A 21045-nucleotide genomic window follows, 5' to 3' on the forward strand; every position below is an offset into this window, starting at 1 on the left:
TTAGTTATATCGATAACCTTTTTGATTAATCAAACAATGGAGAACGAGAAGCACATTGTTTGATATTCTTTTTTTTTTGCAGCAAATCGATGGTAAATGATGCATTCTCATGATGTGTATATAGCAGCACCTTTTTCTAAAATGCTCTAGAGAATATGCATTTCATTCACCCACACACACACACACACACACACACACACACACACACACACACACACACACACACACACACTCCAACGGCAGAGGAAACCATGCAAGGCACCGACCTGCTCATCGGAAGCAATTAGGGGTCTTGCTCAAGGACACTTCAATACTATCTCTGGGGGAGACAGTGGGACAGGGGAAGAACCACTTGTAGTGGCTATTCTTTCGCGAAGAGACTGTACTGGTCTGTACTGTATTGGTCCGTTAAATCGACTGGTTCAGTTGTTGCACACTTAGAGCAAAAGCATCCCTCATATGTTTCATATCAGGTTCCAGGTTGTGTTTTGATCTCCAGCCGAGACATTTACAGTATACACACAAACAACAAAGCTGTTCTGATCATCCTCTCACACAAACAACAAAGCTCCCTCTGCACCGATGTTCTGATCATCCTCTCACACAAACACACACACCTCCCTTTGTAGCACCGCTCTTAGAATTCTCTCACGGACGTCCACTTAACTTCCCACCGCACAGCATACTGACTGACTCACCCGAGAGCTGGCCTGATCTGAGTTGCCGTAGCAACAAGGCAAAAGACAAAAAGCACGTTCCTGTGTTCAGTTGTGGAAACTAACTGGGCAATTTATGCTACAGCAGATATTAGAGAACTAAAACACATTAAACACACATAAACAAGAACGGTCGTACAGTAGACTTAGACATGGTCACAAGCAGTGTTGATTTCGTCGACTAAAACTAAGACGAAAAATGTTCGTCGACTACCTTTTTTCACTGACGAAAACTAAATGGAAACGAAATAAAAACTAAACTATGATGACTAAAACTAAGACTAAATATACTGACAATTTCGTCAAAAACTTTTTTAGGAAGGAACTAGTGGACAAGAGATCCAGTATAAGTCATTTTACACTGGGTTGCATGGTGAAAATAGCCGATCTACAAGCTTACAACGAGTTTTGCTGCGACATGTTGTGAGCTTGTAGATCGGCTAAGTGTAAAAACAGTCATTATGACGGCATCAAGGCCCGCCAAAATACATTTTAGTCGACTAAATCAACCGTAGATTTAGTCGACTAAAATCTTATGATATTTAGTCGACTAAATCTAGATTAACATTCCAGGTGACTAAAATGTGACTGAAACTAAATGAAAACTATTGAAGAGACTACGACTAGTCGTAATAACTATAATATAGTAATAATTAGCAGAATGTCCCCAGCAGCAAGGCTACAACAACCATTCACCCACCTCCATAATCATAGACAGCAGACCACATATTGTATCGTTTTACTCCCCTACAGTATTATTGGAAAGCCTTCGTTCCAAATCACTGTGTAGATTTGGATTATTATTACAAAACATACGTTAACCAATTAAGCGCTATTTTATATTTGGTCTATTAACACATTTCCTGCCTGTCCTCCCTCGCAGGAGACTATGCTGGCTTCCCTGGCTGCGGGCTGCTACGACTACACAGCACCTACAGACACGACCTGAAGATCTACGCCTCAGAGGAAGGCAGGGTGCAGATGACCGCGGCAGCCTTCGCCAAGGTAGACTGACAGTCTTGGATTCAAGTCTTCGGTCGCCACGGCTGATTTCAGTCTGTTTGTGGATCTGCTATTGTCACTGTCTTTGACATTTTGTCATTTTTAGACTGCACAAACATGTTCACACTAAACAACCTTGTTCTGTGTGTGTGTGTGTGTGTGTGTGTGTGTGTGTGTGTGTGTGTGTGTGTGTGTGCGTGCGTGTGCGTTAGTGCTGCCAACGAATATTCTATATCCGAATATAGTTTAGAATCAAAAAGAATTATGAATAACCGAATATATAAAATTAAGGTTCGATTTTAAAATAATAATATTTTTTTAATATATTTTTTATTTATTATTATAATTAGTTTTCGGTGCCATGGGTAAGCGTTGTGACTTGTGAGCTTGTAGATTAGTTATATTTGCCACGCGACACGCCGACAACGGCATACATTGAAGAATAAATCATCTGCCTCGCACTCTTCCTAAACAGCGTATCTAGTGATCAGAATCTGGGAGCAGTTCTGATTGGCTGCCTCGTCTCCAGCCATGTTTCCTCAGAATTCTTTAGGGTCACTAATTTGAGCATAACAGCGGAGCGCAGCTAAAAAGTGAATTGGTAATTAATTGATTTAATCAATTTGGGCTTGTTAGAGTTAGACAACACACAGATCTATCACTCATCAATCTTCAATCATGAAGCGACTTTATCCTTCAGGAAATTATAAAAAGATAAATAAAATGCGTAAGGATGAAATGTGGTGCCCCGGCAGCAGCAGCAGCAGCAGCAGCAGCAATGCAGTGTTCTGTTCTGTGAATTAATACTGCCTCCGTGCCTTGTTTTGATAAGGCTGTGTGGTAGGATTGCTCATTTAAGAAAAATGTCTGTGAAGTTTTACTGGAGAAAGGATAATGCATGCGTTGTGTTCCAGCAGCACCAATGCGCGGAGAGAGAGAGTTGCGCCAGCAATGCGATCTTAAATGTTATGTCTCAGGTTGTATTGGTGTAAATATAATTATTAATAAATCCGAATGGCTCGAATTGAAATCCGAATGGCTCGAATTGCTCGAATCCACGTGGGTTTTTAAAACGAATATCCGAATCCAATTTTTGGACAATTACGGCAGCACTAGTGTGCGTGTGCGTGTGTGCGTGCGTGCGTGCTTGTGCGTGTTTGTGGGTGTGCTATTTGGAAGCCTGGGCCATGCACATAACCGGCCATGAGTGACCTAACAATAGCTGGCATGACAAAGAGCAAAGCCCATTAGCCCAAACAACTTGCCAAATTCTGCTCTGTTTCGGCTGAAATTTGCGGATTCAAATAAAGTGTGCGTGCGTGTGATACAGAGTTTGCTGGCAAAGCCAAACAACTTGCCAAATTCTGCTCTGTTTGGGCTGTTCTAGGCAGTTTGTCTGTGTGGAGGAGAAGTATGAGAGGAGGTGCCACGTGTATTCTTAGGTGACCATGAACTGTCAACCCTGTTATATTGGTTTCCTTGTGAAATTAATTGTAATTTGCGGATTCAAATAAAGAATGTGTGTGTGCGTGTGTGTGCGTTGCGCGTGCGTCTGCGTGTGCGTGTACAGGGTCTGCTTGCTCTGGAGGGCGAGCTGACTCCCATCCTGGTCCAGATGGTGAAGAGTGCCAACATGAACGGCCTGCTGGACAACGACTCTGACTCTCTGACCAGCACCCAGCACCGCGTCAAGGCCCAGCTCCACGACATAATGCAGAGAGACCGCCCCTTCACAGAGGACGACTATGACAGGGTAAGGCTCAGCTGCATGAGGAGGACCATGACAGGGTAAGGCCCAGCTGCATGAGGAGGCGCGCGTGTGTGTGTGTGTGTGTGTGTGTGTGTGTGTGTGTGTGTGTGTGTAGGAGTGTGTGTGTGTGTGCGCACGCAGAAGGTTCTGTCAGGTTGTTGGTGTAAATAGGAATGTGTCCTCAGTCAACACGAAATTGAATGTTGTCCAGAAAGTGACAGGTCGATTGAGGTCTGGGTGATAATATTATGCTCTATAACAGTGTTGTTTTTGGCAGCAAATTTTAGTCATAGTCTCTTGAATAGTTTTCATTTAGTTTTAGTCACCTGGAATGTTTAGTGTTAGTCTAGTTTTAGTCCACTAAATGTCATAAGATTTTAGTCGACTAAATCTACAGATGATTTAGTCGACAAAAATGTGTTTTGGTGGGCCATGATGCCGTCGTAATGCCTGATTTTACACTTTTCACAACGCGTCGCAACGCATCGCAATCGGCTATTTTCATGCAACCAAGTGTAAAATGACTTATACTGGATCTCTTGTCCACTAGTCTATAGTTTTTAGCCGTTGACGAAATTGTCAATACATTTAGTCTTACTTTTAGTCATCATAGCTTAGTTTTCATTTAGTTTCCATTTAGTTTTCGTCAGTGGAAAAAAAATTGTCGACAAACATTTTTCGTCTTAGTTTTAGTCGACAAAAACAACACTGCTAGTCTATAACAATATGTAGTTTGATCATGAAGGCGGTTAGTATTTGGTCTCCATAAAAATCACTGGCCATGTCATTATAGAGCATCGGTGAGCTCACAGGGCATTGTGTCTTTGTGATCTTGTAGATCGGATATTTTCAGCTATTTGTGTATGACGGCAGATTCATGACCGAATCCGATATTATACAGAGGCCTAGCCTAGGCCCTATAGGGGCTTGGCCCAAAGCCTGTTCATAAAGTAGTGAATGTCTGTGTGAATGGGGGAATGTAATGCACAATCTATGTAAAGGTGTGTGAATGTGTGTATGAAGGGGTGAATGTAATGCACGATCTATGTAAAGGTGTATGAATGTGTGTGTGAACCTGCACCTTGCACCTTGGATAAAGGCGGCTATATTAATGCACCATTTACGACAAAGTATTAAACAGTGCTAAAGTGTTCCCAGGGGTATAATCACCTCTGTTCTTTTAAAAGCAGCTTATTGTTTAGCAGGCGGTGAGATCTCTGGATTAGTGACGCCCAGAGCTCTTGATCCATCCTGTGTCATGTAAAAGATATTCAGCTTTCTTTCGTTTATTTCTATCAAATTGTCCTTTTTTAATCGTTTCAGACCTGAGGCCGATTCAAAAAATGTCTTCTAAACCAGGTGTTCCCAAACTTTTTTGGACCAGGTACCCTTTTTGGGGTAGATATTTTTCCAGGTACCCCCTCATCCTCGCAACACGGATAACAATATATTTACAACCACAAGCAGTGTTTCCTGCAGGAAAAAGCTTTGGCATGGTGCTGGGCACAGGCCGCAATTTTGATTAATTCATTAATTAATTTGATTAATTAATTAATAAGATTAATACATTAAGATTAATTTGTATTATTGCTCTTGTATTGCTATTGGAGACACTGGGGGACACTGGGCAGGCACTGAGGAGGCACTGGGGAGACATTGGGGAGGCACTCAGGGGCACACTGGGGAGGCACTGGGAAGGCACTCGGGGGCACACTGGGGAGGCATTGGGGAGGCACTCGGGGGCACACTGGGGAGGCACTGGGAAGGCACTCGGGGGGACACTGGGGAGGCACTGGGAAGGCACTCGGGGGGACACTGGGGAGGCACTGGGAAGGCACTCGGGGGGCACACTGGGGAGGCATTGGGGAGGCACTCAGGGGGACACTGTCTAAATGTAGACGTCTAAATGTAGACGTCTAAATGTAGACGTCTAAATGTATACAGACGTCTAAATGTAGACGTCTAAATGTAGACGTCTAAATGTGTACGTCTTCTCTAAAGGGGGTCCCTGGCATATCTTTTCAAATGGGGGTCCACAGGCTAAGTAGTGTCAATTTGGGGGTCCTTGACATGAAAAAGTTTGGGAACCACTGCTTTCAACACTTTAGCACTTTATGAACATGAATAAAATAGATGGGTCCCCCCTGGAACTCCCTCAGGTACCCCTGGGGGTCCCCGGACCCCACTTTGGGAACCACTGTTCTAAACTAAATATCGTGGTGCTCAAACGTATTCATGTCAAGGACATGAACACGGTCATTTGGCCGTGGACCCCCAACTCAAAATATTTTGTTCCAGGGACCCCCAGATCAAGACCAATTAAAATGTGCACTTTAAAAAACATGGCACAAAGTGACGCACTGTGAGCTTGTATATCTGCTATTTTTGAATAGCCAACGTATGTTCAGATTCAGAAGGGGGATCTCTGATAGTGAAATCAAAGGAAGCGGTCCCGCACACTGTCTGGAACTAGCAATACATTATCTCTTTATTAGGTCGACGTTTGGGTGGTTACACCTTCATCAGGACCTGTCTGTCTTCTTTCTTTGATTTCACTATCTTCTGAACATAATGCACTTTTTGTCCTATGCAACTGCTGTCACCACCCTTTGAGGTGTACATCGGCCTTCTTCAAAAAATAGCCAACATATTGTTGGCTATTCCTCCTTGGAATATGCACCAGGCATTAGTCTGTTGTTGGGTTACAGCGCCTGCTGTGGCTGAACAGTCCGATGCTTGAGTGGCCGTCTCTGTTGCACTTTCTACAGATGTACTGTGTTGAGTCAAGTGGCAGTCTCTGTTGCACTTTCTACAGATGTACTGTGTTGAGTGGCCGTCTCTGTTGCACTTTCTACAGATGTACTGTGTTGAGTGGCCGTCTCTGTTGCACTTTCTACAGATGTACTGTGTTGAGTGGCAGTCTCTGTTGCATTTTCTACAGATGTACTGTGTTGAGTGGCAGTCTCTGTTGCACTTTCTACAGATGTACTGTGTTGAGTGGCAGTCTCTGTTGCACTTTCTACAGATGTACTGTGTTGAGTGGCAGTCTCTGTTGCACTTTCTACAGATGTACTGTGTTGAGTGGCAGTCTCTGTTGCACTTTCTACAGATGTACTGTGTTGAGTGGCAGTCTCTGTTGCACTTTCTACAGATGTACTGTGTTGAGTGGCAGTCTCTGTTGCACTTTCTACAGATGTACTGTGTTGAGTGGCAGTCTCTGTTGCATTTTCTACAGATGTACTGTGTTGAGTGGCAGTCTCTGTTGCACTTTCTACAGATGTACTGTGTTGAGTGGCAGTCTCTGTTGCACTTTCTACAGATGTACTGTGTTGAGTGGCAGTCTCTGTTGCATTTTCTACAGATGTACTGTGTTGAGTGGCAGTCTCTGTTGCACTTTCTACAGATGTACTGTGTTGAGTGGCAGTCTCTGTTGCACTTTCTACAGATGTACTGTGTTGAGTGGCAGTACTTTCTGCAGATGTACTGTGTTGAGTGGCAGTACTTTCTGCAGATGTACTGTGTTGAGTGGCAGTACTTTCTGCAGATGTACTGTGTTGAGTGGCAGTACTTTCTGCAGATGTACTGTGTTGAGTGGCAGTCTCTGTTGCACTTTCTGCAGATGTACAGTACTGTGCGCCTGCCTCGTTGGTGCTGATGCCGCCTTCTGTCGTTTGTGCTCTTTCCTCTCCTCCCAGAGGTCCTCTCTCCTTTTCTCACTCCTCTGGATGCCTGCTTTGATGGCAAGCCTCCATTTGTCAACAGCTAGAGCTTCCCCCTTGGAACCCCCTCTAGGACTCACCCCACTTTGAGAACAACTGTCGGTGTTCCCTTATACGCATGATTGTGTGTGTGTGTGTGTGTGGGGGGGGGGGGGGGAGGGGGATCAATCATGACCAGGCCCCACATTATGTTTTTTAGTAGGCGGCCACGAATAGGCCAAAACATAGCAAATAACCGCAAAAGACTGCAAAAATAAATAAATAAAAGAATCACAAAAATGTCACCTGTGCATGCGTGACAGCTCTCCCCACAGTATCAGCTTCTGGCTAGAGGAAAGACTGCGTGCGTGCCTGCGTGTATATATTTATATATATACTGTATATATCTCTCAGTTTGAATGGGTCAATGTTCAGTTCATTATGATGAGTTATCCTGTTTTGTCGTGTTGTCTTCCTTTCCTCCCAGCTGGCGCCGACCTGCTGTGCGTCTCTGGTGAACTCCATGAAGATAGTCCAGAACCCAGTGGCCACGTGTGACCAGGTCTACACCCTCATTCAGAGCCTCACCTCCCAGATACGCAAAAGAATGGAAGACCCCAAATCTGCTGGTGGGGAAAATTCCTCTCTCACACTCTTTAAAACGGGATTAGTAATGTAATGCTAACCACATGAACCCTGCGTATAGCGTCCCTTCTTGGGGAGGGGGGGGGGGAGACTTTGGGCGAAAATAGCAGACCCCTGGGAGTACATAGGGTTTTTTGATTGATGAATATTTCGGCAGGTACAGTACCACAATAAACAAACAAAATGCAAAACACTATGGTCTTGTGCCACCCCTTAACCCTTATCCCTAAACTTATTTGACATTTTTTACTATTTAAAAAAACCTAAGGCAAGACAGGTAAGGCAGGTGAAATCATGATTTTTCAATTTTGAGATTTTGTGCTATTTTGCTTCCTATAATTTCTTTCAAACTAAAGCAACATAAACATCCACCCTCTCTATTTTCATGATTGGTTGTGGCTTAAAAAAAAACGTTTTGGAATTTTACAATACAAATCTTTAAAGACCGTTTTCTCAAAATGAGTTTTCCTCATACGTGGGAAAATAATCTACACTTCAGTTGCACTCACATACACCAAACTTTCCATTATTCATAACTATATTCTGCAGGAATTTACAGAAGGGTTTGTTGATATATAGTGCATAGCCTGATTTACATCACATTTTATTCTTAAAAACATGGCGAAAATGGGGTTTTTAATGCCTCTTGACACTATTTTCTGATTTGTGGAGTGATAATTAGAGATATCTAAAATCCTCCCTGTAATTAGTTTTTTCTCTAATACTGTATGTCAATGCAATGGATAAAAGGGGAAATCGTCAGCAGTGAATGACCCCTCCTGAAATTGCATTTACCTCCTGATAGATGTTTTTTCAGGCTAGTTTAGAAATGAACCAGTGATTTGCAGGTGTCAGGGCAGCAGAGTAGTAGAATGAGAATGTCCCCATGTTTCATGGTTTAAGTCAGTGGTTTTCAACCCTTTTCATGTCGAGGCCCATTATTTGAGCCACGGACGGACCACCATTTGATGAGATTTAGCCTCTCAAACCCCAAACTAAACAATATGTTCACATGTATTGATGTTGGTACCATTAGGAGAGAAAACAGGCAAACGATCAAAACAACAATTCCTCTGCATTTTCTAATTGTGTAGAATTAACTTAAGTCATGCAGATGTTGAACAATAATGTAACTCTTGAGAGCGTAAAATGTAATGTTTAACTCTCAAGAGTTAAAGATGGTCCCCGGACCACTGGTTGAAAACCACTGCTTTAAGTGGTTAAGCTTGCCTCAGAGAGTCTGTGTGTTGTAAGTAGCTTACATGTAATAGCTTCATTAACTCATTTACCGGCAACAGCGCCATCTGCTGGTGGCTCAGGGCGCCATCCAGTCATTTAATAGGCAGAAGGCAGAATCTATTCTGAAAGCCATTTCACTCGGAAACCGAGAATCAGGAAGTGAAAATCAGCTACGTAACATGTCCCGTGATTGTCATTTTAATCCACCGAAAACATACTTTTTGTAACCGAGGATCATAATCGTTTTGAGAAATGAGTCGCAAATCAAGCTAGTTTTGACCCAAAAAGAAGAATCCGAGATATTACGATTCTAAAAACGGCATCCCCAAGACTCCCCATAGACAGCATAAGCCAGCAGAATTGGGGGCGTTTGGATCGGGAGGCTTCAAAAAGCGATTACGGCGCCGAATGACTTAATATGCCGTGGCGGCTCCTTGCTGGAACGTTAGTCAGTAGGAAACGACAGCTCCAAAAATCCATCAGTGTCCTTTATGTCACTGGTTCCCAAACACTGGGTCACGGACCAAGCATTTTTATGGGTCCCTTTATTTTTTTTGGTTTCTTACATTTTGTTTTTAATTATTATTATTACTAGAGCGGGGTTCCCGTGGGAGCCTGGGCTGAGCCTGAGCTTTTGTGGCGGTTCTGGACAACCATGCTTATCACCTACTCGACACCGACATGCACTTATGTCGTGATGTCAGAAGTTATGTCAGCGGTATGCCCTTTTATGCCCATATATGGAGTTCTTTGTCAGGCATGCCCAAAGATGTCAGAATGATGTAAGTCGGTGGACGAACCCGTATTTAGGCATGCCCAAATATGGAGTCTGGCCCGGGCAAAGGCCTTGTGATGTCATCTATGGCCCGGGCAGAGGCCTTTTGTGGCGGTTCTGGACTACCGTGGGCCCGACTCGACACCGGGCACTGCACTCCTTGTGGGGAACACGTGTGTCGAATTTGAAGTCGGTGGGACGAACTGTTCTCGAGTTATGTGGATTACAGACGTACACACAGAGACTTTGTGCATTTTTGTTAGATTTTTTTCAAAAGAGAAAAACATGATTTTTCCCCCCAGTAATTTAATGAGGAAATCAACGAGAAATCAAAGAAATTCCATAAATTAGAAAACAAAAATGTTTAAGAAGTAGTGGAAATAGCCGAGCTTGTTATTTTCACTAGTTTGGGTCCCAGGGAGAGAGAGGTCTGTCTCCTTGGGTCCCAGGGAGAGAGAGGTCTGTCTCTTTGGGTCCCAGGGAGAGAGAGATCTGTCTCTTTGGGTCCCAGGGAGAGAGAGATCTGTCTCTTTGGGTCCCAGGGAGAGAGAGATCTGTCTCCTTGGGTCCCAGGGAGAGAGAGATCTGTCTCCTTGGGTCCCAGGGAGAGAGAGATCTGTCTCTTTGGGTCCCAGGGAGAGAGAGATCTGTCTCGTTTCGGTTCCCGCCAGGGTAAAAAAGTTTGGGAACCTCCGCTTTACGGTTGTCCGTGTTGTGTTTTGTTCCTGTGCTTGCAGACATCCAGCTGTACCACAGCGAGACCCTGGAGCTGATGCTGCAGCGCTGGTCCAAGCTGGAGAGGGACTTCCGCATGAAGAGCGGCCGCTACGACATCAGCAAGGTCCCCGACATCTACGACTGCGTGAAGTACGACGTCATCCACAACTCCACCCTGGGCCTGGAGGACACGATGGAGCTGTTCCGACTGTCCCACGCTCTGGCCGACATCGTCATCCCACAGGTATTAGTCAGGGGATATTTAACACTTTTTCTGCCCGCTATGTGGTAGCATAAGCACAGCTGAGCTGTGTCAGAGCCTTAGATATAGACATAGACATAGATTCATGGAGCTTCAGTCCAATGGCGGCTCTCCTACATAGACTTCTATTGAGAATGGCGACAACCAACTGGGACAAGTCCTGGACCGGAAGTAGACAGACATGCATTAAACTCAGGCAACAGCCCAGCTTAAATCCCTTTATTTTAGATTGTTTTTTAGTAATAGTACAACATAAACATTAAAGAGACTTTAGTTGTTACTGTACAGTACTTTAAAACAGTTATCATGTTGCACACATGCTTAAAATAGCTCTTATTTGCGCCGCCCTCGTTGAAAACAATGTATTTCCAACTCCAGCTTGTCTCAGTTTTGGCCGCATGAACAGCGCTTGAGCGCTCTGTTTACGCTCCCTCAATATCGCAACTCTTCTATTAGATGGCTCTGAGCTGTGCCAAGCATATAGGCTCCCATTCTAATGAGACTCTGTTTCATTTCCGGGTTATCAGGGAGGTGTGGGGCTGTTGTTGTGAAGAGCTGTGATCATTAGCATTACCTCAAACTGTGTTTACCTCTCGTCAGAAACGGTTAGTTGTCCGGAGCGATGCGAGACAAAGTCACGAATTAAATCCGATCATCTGCTCAACATGGACAGCACTTGAAGCTTTAGAGCTGCAGGGCTTTGCAAATCCTGCTTTTAATGGAGTTAAGAAGCGAGTGACGCACTTCCGGGAACACTGAAGCATTTCAGGGGTGAACCCTAGATACATGTCAGTGATCACAACAGCTGAAACGGTCCAGCGAGGTCGCCAATTTTTCTTATTGAGCTCCAAAAACATTGATGTTTTGTATGATCAACTGAATTTGAGCTCAATTCCAATGCAATGAGTTTTTTCCAGGTCTATGGACTATAACCGGTGTGTTCACATTTTTACAAAAAAAAGAAAAGTTACAAAAATTATAATAATAATCAGTATAAAAGTAAATTTTCGTCCAATGTCGTGTCAAACTATAGGTTTTTATGCTTCTGAACCCATTCCAAGCATTAGTTTTGCACACAAAAAAAATTCCTTGGGCTAAATTCGGCCATATCCACCAAATGTGCTGACCTCATCACATTTGTGGCTGTATGGCCACAACGTCTATGGCCGTTACGATACAGAGACTGCCTTTTTAATGTTCCTTCCAGCGTGTCTCACAAGCTTTCTAATTCTCTCTCCAGGAATATGGCATCAACACGGTGGAGAAGCTGGACATAGCGTACGCCTACTGTCTCCCGCTGGTCAGGAAGATCCAACTGGACCTCCAGAGGACCCACGAGGACGAGTCTGTCAACAAACTGCACCCTCTGTGAGTCACCGAACACCGCTCAAAAATAAATGAGTGAATGAATAGATTATGTGATAACTATATTTCCACACTCACTACCAGAGGGCCACATTGCATATTACTGTCGTAGCAAAAATAGCCGATCTAAAAGTTGTAGATCAGCTATATTTGAATTGAAATCCTGAATAATTTAGCTACCCGTATATTACCAAATAGTAGCCCGGGCTGTGAATATGCAAAATCGATTCGGACCCCGGGCGTTTATAAGGAGCCGGGCCGTTATTTGCAGAAGGCTGTTATTTATTTTTGCACCGGCCTGCACAAGGCCATTATTTGGTTTCAGTATAAACATACAGTAACATGTAGTGCAAATATTGTCTGGAACTGGTATTACCGTAATCATAAAAAAACAAAAACAAAGCTACAGTACATACAGTAAAGCATTTACAAGTATACTGTACAAAACAACATATAATAATACTGTACAGGGTTCCTACCGCCATGAAATTCAGTGAATAATTTTTAATTTTAAAATACAGGCCTAGAAAAGCTCATTTGGAATTAAAATGTTTGGATATCATTTCATAAATAACAACCTAACAACATAGTGTTAGTTACTTTTTTACATCTGTTCTTTTTTCCATGTTGTCTTGCTTGGGGGGATTGATGGCATACAATATCCTCATTAATGCATAGGCCTGGAAATGGGGTAAAAATACATTTGGAAATGTTGTAGAATATGAATTGTTAAAACAATAATTGTGGGAACTAAACTTGTGGGAACCCTGACTGTACCAATCTCAATGCTACCAATACTCATCATCCTCCTCCAATTTAGTGCAACAATATTGTCTATACAATATTGTCAACTCGTCGAGCCTAGGCGCGTTGTGAGCTTGTAGGTCTGCTATTTCTTTGCACACCAGCCACAGCTTTTTGCACCGGTCTGCACCTGGCCATCATTTGGTTACATACAGCTCCATGCAGTCATCTTATTTTAGTATGGTAAACAATACAAATTGCAGACAATGCATTTTGATTTAATTGTAAGAGGGAGCGTATCAACACACAGGTGTAACCACTACATGTTCTGATTGAGCATGGCTAAGCAGCGGACAAATAAATGATTTAATTATAAACTGTAGGCCTACGTACCGGTAGATTATAGGCCATTTGGAATTAGAACAATCGGTTGAAGATTGCCCGAGAATAGCACGATTTAAATATCAACTATTATGTTGCGCTATGAGGACTTCATGGTGGCGGTGTTTTATAGTACTATACTTGTGAGGACCTGGCTGGCTCCGCTTGAATTCATGAGTGGCGCTGGCGCACACCGCGCACCGAAAATGGATGATCTTCAAGCTCACAAAGCGCTGTCATGCAACACTTGGAGCTTGTAGATACACGGATGACAATAAAAATTTCACAGAATATATACCTCTTTGAATTAAAACAATTGGTTGTGCATAGGCTGCAGGGCGGCACTTGTGAAACTATAGCCTAGATTTATTTTATGGATGTGGATGACTGCTGTTTTGAGGTATGTGGCGTGCGGAGATCTGCAAACTCAACACGGTGAACATGCATATAATAATATAAATGAGGGCTGAGGCTGATTAAGTTAGCAAATAACAGCCCATGGGCCGTTATATGGAGGAGGGCGGTTATTTGAAGGAGGCAGTTATTACACAAAATGGTGTCAGAACCTGGGCCGTTATTAGGTAGTGGGCGGCTATTTGAGCATGGGCTGTTTTTTGGTAATATACGGTATTTCTTTATTGGAATCCTTAAAAGTAATATTTTCATTTAATTTCAATGACTTTCAAATGCCTTTGAATATAGTTAACTTTATGAACTTTTTGGACATAAAAAGGACAATAACATTTTAATACTACTCATTAAGCTACTAATTTAGAGTACTAACTAATTAAAGCGGGTCATGTTTGCATGCTTCAAATTGTAACAGCTGAAATCAATAATATATAAGTTTCCCGATATTAACTTGAAGGCCACATTAAGTGAAGGTGGAGGCTGCATGTGGCCCCCAGGCCAACAGTTGTCCATGTATTGTCTAGGACCTGGCTAAGATATGCATGCATTACCTTCATGGCAAGATGACAGCTATATGCATTTGGTCTATTGAATATTCAAACATGAGTATTCTGAACATTTTGGAACACCTTAGGGAGGTTTCTGCCCAACATCAACGATACACGTTTTATTTATTTTTATTTTTTTCTCTGTGGTCAGATATTCTCGTGGAGTGATGTCCCCTGGACGCCACGTCAGGACACGCCTCTATTTCACCAGCGAGAGCCACGTCCACTCACTGCTCAGCATCTTCCGCTACGGAGGCCTTCTAGACGTGAGGACTCGCCACACACTGTCCCACACAGGACTGACCACACACTGTCCCACACAGGACTGACCACACACTGTCCCACACAGGACTGACCACACACTGTCCCACACACTGTCCCACACAGGACTGACCACACACTGTCCCACACAGGACTGACCACACACTGTCCCACACAGGACTGACCACACACTGTCCCACACAGGACTGACCACACACTGTCCCACACAGGACTGACCACACACTGTCCCACACACTGTCCCACACAGGACTGACCACACACTGTCCCACACAGGACTGACCACACACTGTCCCACACAGGACTGACCACACACTGTCCCACACAGGACTGACCACACACTGTCCCACACAGGACTGACCACACACTGTCCCACACACTGTCCCACACAGGACGGACCACACACTGTCCCACACACTGTCCCACACAGGACTGACCACACACTGTCCCACACACTGTCCCACACAGGACGGACCACACACTGTCCCACACACTGTCCCACACAGCCATGGATGGATAGATGGATAGATAGATCTGCAGACCCCCATTTGTACAACTCTAGCAGTGATTTTATTTGATTAATTTATATTGTAAAATCATTGTTAATTTAACTCTGAGTCTGAGAGTGTACACATGGAATCTGGTTCCACTCTCAGAGTTACAGTCCCACAAGGGTCCATTTGATTCCCAACTATAATTTTGCTGTGAGTGCCCCCTGGAACTCCCTCAAGGATGGGTCCATTTGGTTCCATTTGTACACTCTCAGAGTTACAGACGTCCCACAAGGGTCCATTTGGTTCCTAACTACAGTATAACTCCCTCAAGGACCCCTGGGGGTCCCCGGACCCCACTTTGAGAACCATGGCTGTAGATCATGTGTGCTCACACATTTTTTACGTGTGTGTGTGTGTGTGTGTGTGTGTGTGTGTGTGTGTGTGTGTGTGTGTGTGTGTGTGTGTGTGTGTGTGTGTGTGTGTGTGTGTGTGTGTGTGTGTGTGTGTGTGTGTGTGTGTGTGTGTGTGTGTGTGTGTGTGTGTGTGTGTGTGTGTGTGTGTGTGTGTGTGTGTGTGTGTGTGTGTGTGTGTGTGTGTGTGTGTGTGTGTGTGTGTGTGTGTGTGTGTGTGTGTGTGTGTGTGTGTGTGTGTGTGTGTGTGTGTGTGTGTGTGTGTGTGTGTGTGCGCGCGCGTGTGTCAGGAGGAGAAGGACCAGCAGTGGAAGCGTGCCATGGATTACCTCAGCGCCGTGTCCGAACTCAACTACATGACTCAGATAGTAATCATGTTGTATGAGGACAACAATAAGGTAGTTGTTTTCGCCAGATATTTGTACCGTGTGTGTGTGCGTTGACCTAGAGTGATCGTGTACCACACACACAAGTCCTGAGTAGAACTGGTACCAAGAGCATGGAGGCCACACCCCTTCAGTACCAACTGCGATGGGTTGGCCACACACCATCAGCAGACTGATCTCATGCTTCCTTCTATGCATGAGGAGTCCAAGCTGCTTCTTTTCACCTGATGGGGGAGAGTTGCCCCGGCCGGACGTAGCGTGTGGAAGGAACACGTTATTCCAACCAGTTCCTTTCCCCTCCCATCAGCCTGATGGATTTTCACTTTTCCGATCACAATTTCTGTGTTAGCCGATACCGAATACCGATACCAGACTAGAGTGTAGACTAGTGAACTGAACATGTTCTCTTTATATCAAGTAATACATACCAGCCCCTTATGAAACTACTTCTCCCCAAATCCAAATGGATTTCATTTTCCATCCTGAATGACACTGAGAAGATCTCCACAAAGGTTTACTCATCAAAACTGATTATAAAACTGTAACCATCAAAGCATGCACTCAACATATAATGGTTATGTGACCATGGCATGTGCATAATATAAAATCTTAGAAGTTTTATCTGATATTGATTAAAAAATTAAAAAAAGGGGAGGGGGTGTGGGGGGGGGGGTCGATTAATCGATTATTAATCGCCAGAGCTTTAGAATATTCGATTGGGCAAATGGTCACCATGTGGCATCCCTAGTAGGGAGTTAACTTAGTGGGGGGACACACACCAAAAGTTTAAATATAGAGATACATGGTTTCTGGCCCGACGGCGAGGATATTTCCAGCTGATTGCCCAGCCCTCCATTGTCTTTGTCCCCTCAGGAAGTGTCCTCGGAGGAACGTTTCCACGTGGAGCTGCACTTCAGCCCTGGTGTTAAAGGTGTGGAAGACGAGGACAACGCTCCCACTGGCTTTGGATTCAGGCCTGCTTCTTCTGAGGTAACGCTTTCAATCACATACGTAGGAAATACAGTCATACATGTCTATGCATTAGTACAGTGGAGTACAGTGGATTCAGGCCTGCTTCTTCTGAGGTAACACTTTCAATCACATAGAAATACAGTCATTCAGTCATTCAGGGAGGTCAGTGTCGTGATCTTCATATATGGAGACGGCCATATATGGAGTGTGTCACGAGGCTTGACGGACTGACTGACATGAGGCATTACTGACTGACATGCAGGTTTTCATAGTAAACTGCGACCTGTGGTCGCAACGACGTCAGATTTTTTTTTAAAGGGGAGCAAGGTTATTTAGGGCATAGAGCACCAAAGTCTGACATCACTGCCACTATTTCGTCTTAGTTTTTGTCATCATAGCTTAGTTTTCATTTAGTGTCCATGTAGTTTTTCTCAGTGAAAAAAGGTAGTCGACGAACATTTTTCTTCTTGGTTTTAGTCGAGGGAATCAACACTGGGTAGGATCTGGTAGAATCTGACATGGGTAGGTACAGCAGCGTATGACCTACTGTATGCTGTCCTATGGTTTATTCATGAACGCTTATTGTCATATTAGCCCTGCACTATTGTGTTTGTCGTTGTTGTCTTTAGAACGGGCAGAAGCAGACTGATCGCGGCAGCCTGGAGAACCTGTCGTGTGACGAAACAGACAGGGCCGTTCCACTGTCTGAACCCATCGGCATACAGAGGCGGTCCCCGCTCGTTCGCAACCGCAAGACCGGTTCTATGGAGGTAAGGCCGAATGGCACAGCGGTTCACAGTAATGTATACGTAAGACCGGTTCTATGGAGGTAAGGCCGAATGGCACAGCGGTTCACAGTAATGTAAGACCGGTTCTATGGAGGTAAGGCCGATGGCACCGCCGTTCACAGTAAGGTATACGTAAGACCGGTTCTATGGAGGTAAGGCCGAATGGCACCGCCGTTCACAGTAATGTAAGACCGGTTCTATGGAGGTAAGGCCGAATGGCACCGCCGTTCACAGTAATGTAAGACCGGTTCTATGGAGGTAAGGCTGAATGGCACCGCCGTTCACAGTAATGTAAGACCGGTTCTATGGAGGTAAGGCTGAATGGCACCGCCGTTCACAGTAAGGTATACGTAAGCCATCATTCACACTCTGCTTCTCATGACATGAATTATAATCATTCAATTTTGTACGTTTAGTTACTTGTATGATGTCATGATTTGAAGGCACGGCGTGCTGTCATGGACATTTAAATCTCCACGAGGAGATCTGTCGATTATGTTGTCCTTGACCTTGATCATCTTTTCACAGCAGCCTCCTGATCATTCATATAAATAATTACATGTCGTCCGTCCATTCAACAACAACAGCACATTGCCCAGCCCTAGTTTGAATGTATTTTGCATCTCTTGTTCGTTCTTTCTTTCTTTCTTTCTTTCTTTCTTTCTTTCTTTCTTTCTTTCTTTCTTTCTTTCTTTCTGCGTGCGTGCGTGCGTGTGTGTGTGTGTCAGGTCCTGTCAGAGATATCGTCCTCCAAGACGGCCAGTTACCGTCTCTTCCCCTCCTGCCCACGTCAGTCCCCTGAGATGAAGCAGAGTGGTCTAGGTATGTAATCTGTGTTGTTTTTGGCAGCAAAATGGGATTTTAGTTTTAGTCATAGTTCTCATTTAGTTTCAGTCACATTTTAGTCACCTGGTATGTTTTAGTGTTAGTCTAGTTTTAGTCGACTAAGATTTCACACGATTTTAGTCGACTAAATCTACAGTTGATTTAGTCGACTGAAATATATTTTTGGCGGGCCTTGATGCCGTCGTAATGGCAGATTTTACACTTGCTGAAAATTGTCGATCTACAAGCTCACAACGTGTCGCGCTGCGATGCGTTGTGAAAAAAGGTAGTCGACGAACATTTTTCGTCATAGTATTAGTCGATGAAAACAACACTGCATGCAATCTGTAGTCTGTGCTGTCGACCCCAGCAAGCCCCAGCAAGCCCCAAATAACAGCAACTAATCTTTAGAAACAAGCCCCCTTTTTTTCTTTTCTTTTAGCAGAAAGCTACTTAACAGAAAAAGAAGCCCAAAGTCGCTTACAATAACAGACATGGCAACAGTGCCAGAGCATTGTTTGGATGACTGCATGCCGTGCGGCATGCACACTTAACCCTTCCCTCACCCTCCCACAGTGCGCACACACACTGGCCTCAGTTACATGCACAAAATGTATTCAGAATGAATTAATCTATTCCAAACAGATTCATACCCGACTGTTTACATGGAACCTGAATAAGTATTCCTATTCCTCAATTGTTTACATGACCAAAGCATTCATTCGGAATATAACTTTGGACTATAGAGATGGCCAACCCATAACCGTTATCCCTTAAGAAATGAATAACCGACAAACACTATTACAACTACCATCTGATCAAATAAAATACATTTTTATTTTGAAGCGCAGTCCCTGCAACCACACGCAACCTCGACTCCACCCAAAACAGCCCAGAACTAAAAAACACACATGAAGCGGGTGAGATAAGTGGTGTTTGGGAAAGTTCTTCCCAAGAGGATGAGGTTACGTAACGTCGGATGGTCTAAGATATATATGCGATATATCAGCGTGATCAATGGCGAGGGTTTTCAGGAGTTGCTGCCTTCCAAAGGCAGTTCGATTGCATGATTGATGATTCTACTGGGAGCCAGTTGAGCTCTCTGAACTGGTTCCTTTCTATATGGGTTCTGGGTTCCATCCCTAGTATAACCCTGATCAGTCGAGTACGAGTCCGACCTACTGTTGGACGGCACTCGTCAGTCACCACAGAGAGTTATTTGATAATTACGTGCCACTATATTGATGAGGAGTGCACGTTAATTCATCCGTCAGTCAGCTGTCACACAGAATTTACCCAACAGACACAGACAATTCCTGGTAGGTAAACTCAACGATGCAGTGGAGGCTTGGGGACTAATGGGAAAGTGTGCATGTGTTCACAACAACTCACGCCAATTCCCCCGCCTAGGTGGACTGGGACACGGTTCCATGTTTCACCATACACTCGCAGATGGGTTTGTAAATAGCGCATTTTATTATGGGTATTATTTTTTAATGGGTAAAGATTTCTGCACGCATAGAATTTCTCCAAATGGCCATCCCTCCTTGGACATGGGCAAAAAGCACTATAGTCTACTAAGGGCAGACATTTGTAAAATATTTCATGTTTTCCACACTCCCAGTAGCATTCGGAATAAAGTGTTTATATGGCGATCTACCGATTCAAACGGTATATACCACTCCTCCAGACCGGAATGAAAATTAATTCGGAATGGGATATTCTTCTATTCTAATTGAGGTGTTTACATGAGCATTTTTATTATGATGTCTGGAATGAATCCATTCATTCCGAATGAATTTCTGCATGTAAATGGGGCCACTGTAGCATCACAAAGATGCCAAATGCCACCGCGAGTGGTAGTCGTCTCTTCTTGGTTTTATAGACAGCTGGTGGATGGAAAATGAAGCTTGCGCGCAGCTTGGACTCTTGCTTAGTTGACGCCCATATCTGCCTTGTATTGCACCCTCAACAGGCTCCCAGTGTGCCGGCCTCTTCAGCACCACTGTCCTCGGGGGCTCCTCCAGCGCCCCCAACCTGCAGGACTACGCACGCACACACCGCAAAAAGTTCTCCTCCGGAAATCTGTCCTATCGAGACGGTATGTCGTTTTGAGATCCTAGTTTGCTCACCATTTATTAGCCCATAGAGACTCACAAGACATTTTGCTTTTGAGTGTTCCATTTTTTTGGCAGCTATTTGTATGTTTATTTTAATCATTTTTTTGGGGGGCCTTTTAACTAAGGAAGTGTTTATCTCTCTGTGTAAATGTGTTGTCGCAAACCATTTCAGCCGAATGAATGCTCCATTTCTCTCTTGTAAAGTCAATTGCTGACTAGAATAACAACCAGTGTTGTTATTCATAGTCTTTTGAATAGTTTTCAATTTAGTTTTTGTCACATTTTAGTCACCTGGAATGTGTTAGTGTTAGTCTAGTTTTAGTTGACTAAATGTCATGAGATTTTAGTCGACTAAATCTACAGTTAGACAGTCGACTAAAATGTATTTTGGCGGCCCTTGATGTCGTCGAAATGACTGATTTTACACTTGCTGAAAATAGCCGATCTACAAGCTGATCTACAAGCGCCATGTTGTGAGCTTGTAGATCTGCTATTTTCAGCATGTAACCAAGCGTAAA

At 43.9% G+C, this 21045-nt stretch overlaps 1 protein-coding gene across 6 annotated transcripts in view; it reads left to right on the forward strand.

The window, feature by feature from the left end:
- LOC308313468 (inositol hexakisphosphate and diphosphoinositol-pentakisphosphate kinase 2-like) overlaps window positions 1–21045 on the forward strand; it is a 63413-nt gene that overhangs the window by 25336 nt on the left and 17032 nt on the right. For all 6 annotated transcript variants that reach the window (XR_013963884.1, XM_080760586.1, XM_080760584.1 and 3 more), the window contains exons 16-26: window positions 1600–1721; window positions 3289–3471; window positions 7654–7795; window positions 10563–10786; window positions 12045–12172; window positions 14405–14519; window positions 15727–15834; window positions 16696–16812; window positions 17424–17564; window positions 18311–18404; window positions 20383–20508. Coding sequence is in view for 5 of the 6 variants with exons in the window: in XM_080760586.1 (XP_080616712.1) it covers window positions 1600–1721; window positions 3289–3471; window positions 7654–7795; window positions 10563–10786; window positions 12045–12172; window positions 14405–14519; window positions 15727–15834; window positions 16696–16812; window positions 17424–17564; window positions 18311–18404; window positions 20383–20508 (1500 nt within the window). In the remaining variant the exon portion in view is untranslated. The remainder of the gene's footprint in view (window positions 1–1599; window positions 1722–3288; window positions 3472–7653; window positions 7796–10562; window positions 10787–12044; window positions 12173–14404; window positions 14520–15726; window positions 15835–16695; window positions 16813–17423; window positions 17565–18310; window positions 18405–20382; window positions 20509–21045) is intronic.

The sequence above is a fragment of the Protomyctophum bolini genome (assembly GCF_963924005.1).
Source record: "Protomyctophum bolini genome assembly, chromosome: 1".
NCBI lineage: Eukaryota > Metazoa > Chordata > Actinopteri > Myctophiformes > Myctophidae > Protomyctophum > Protomyctophum bolini.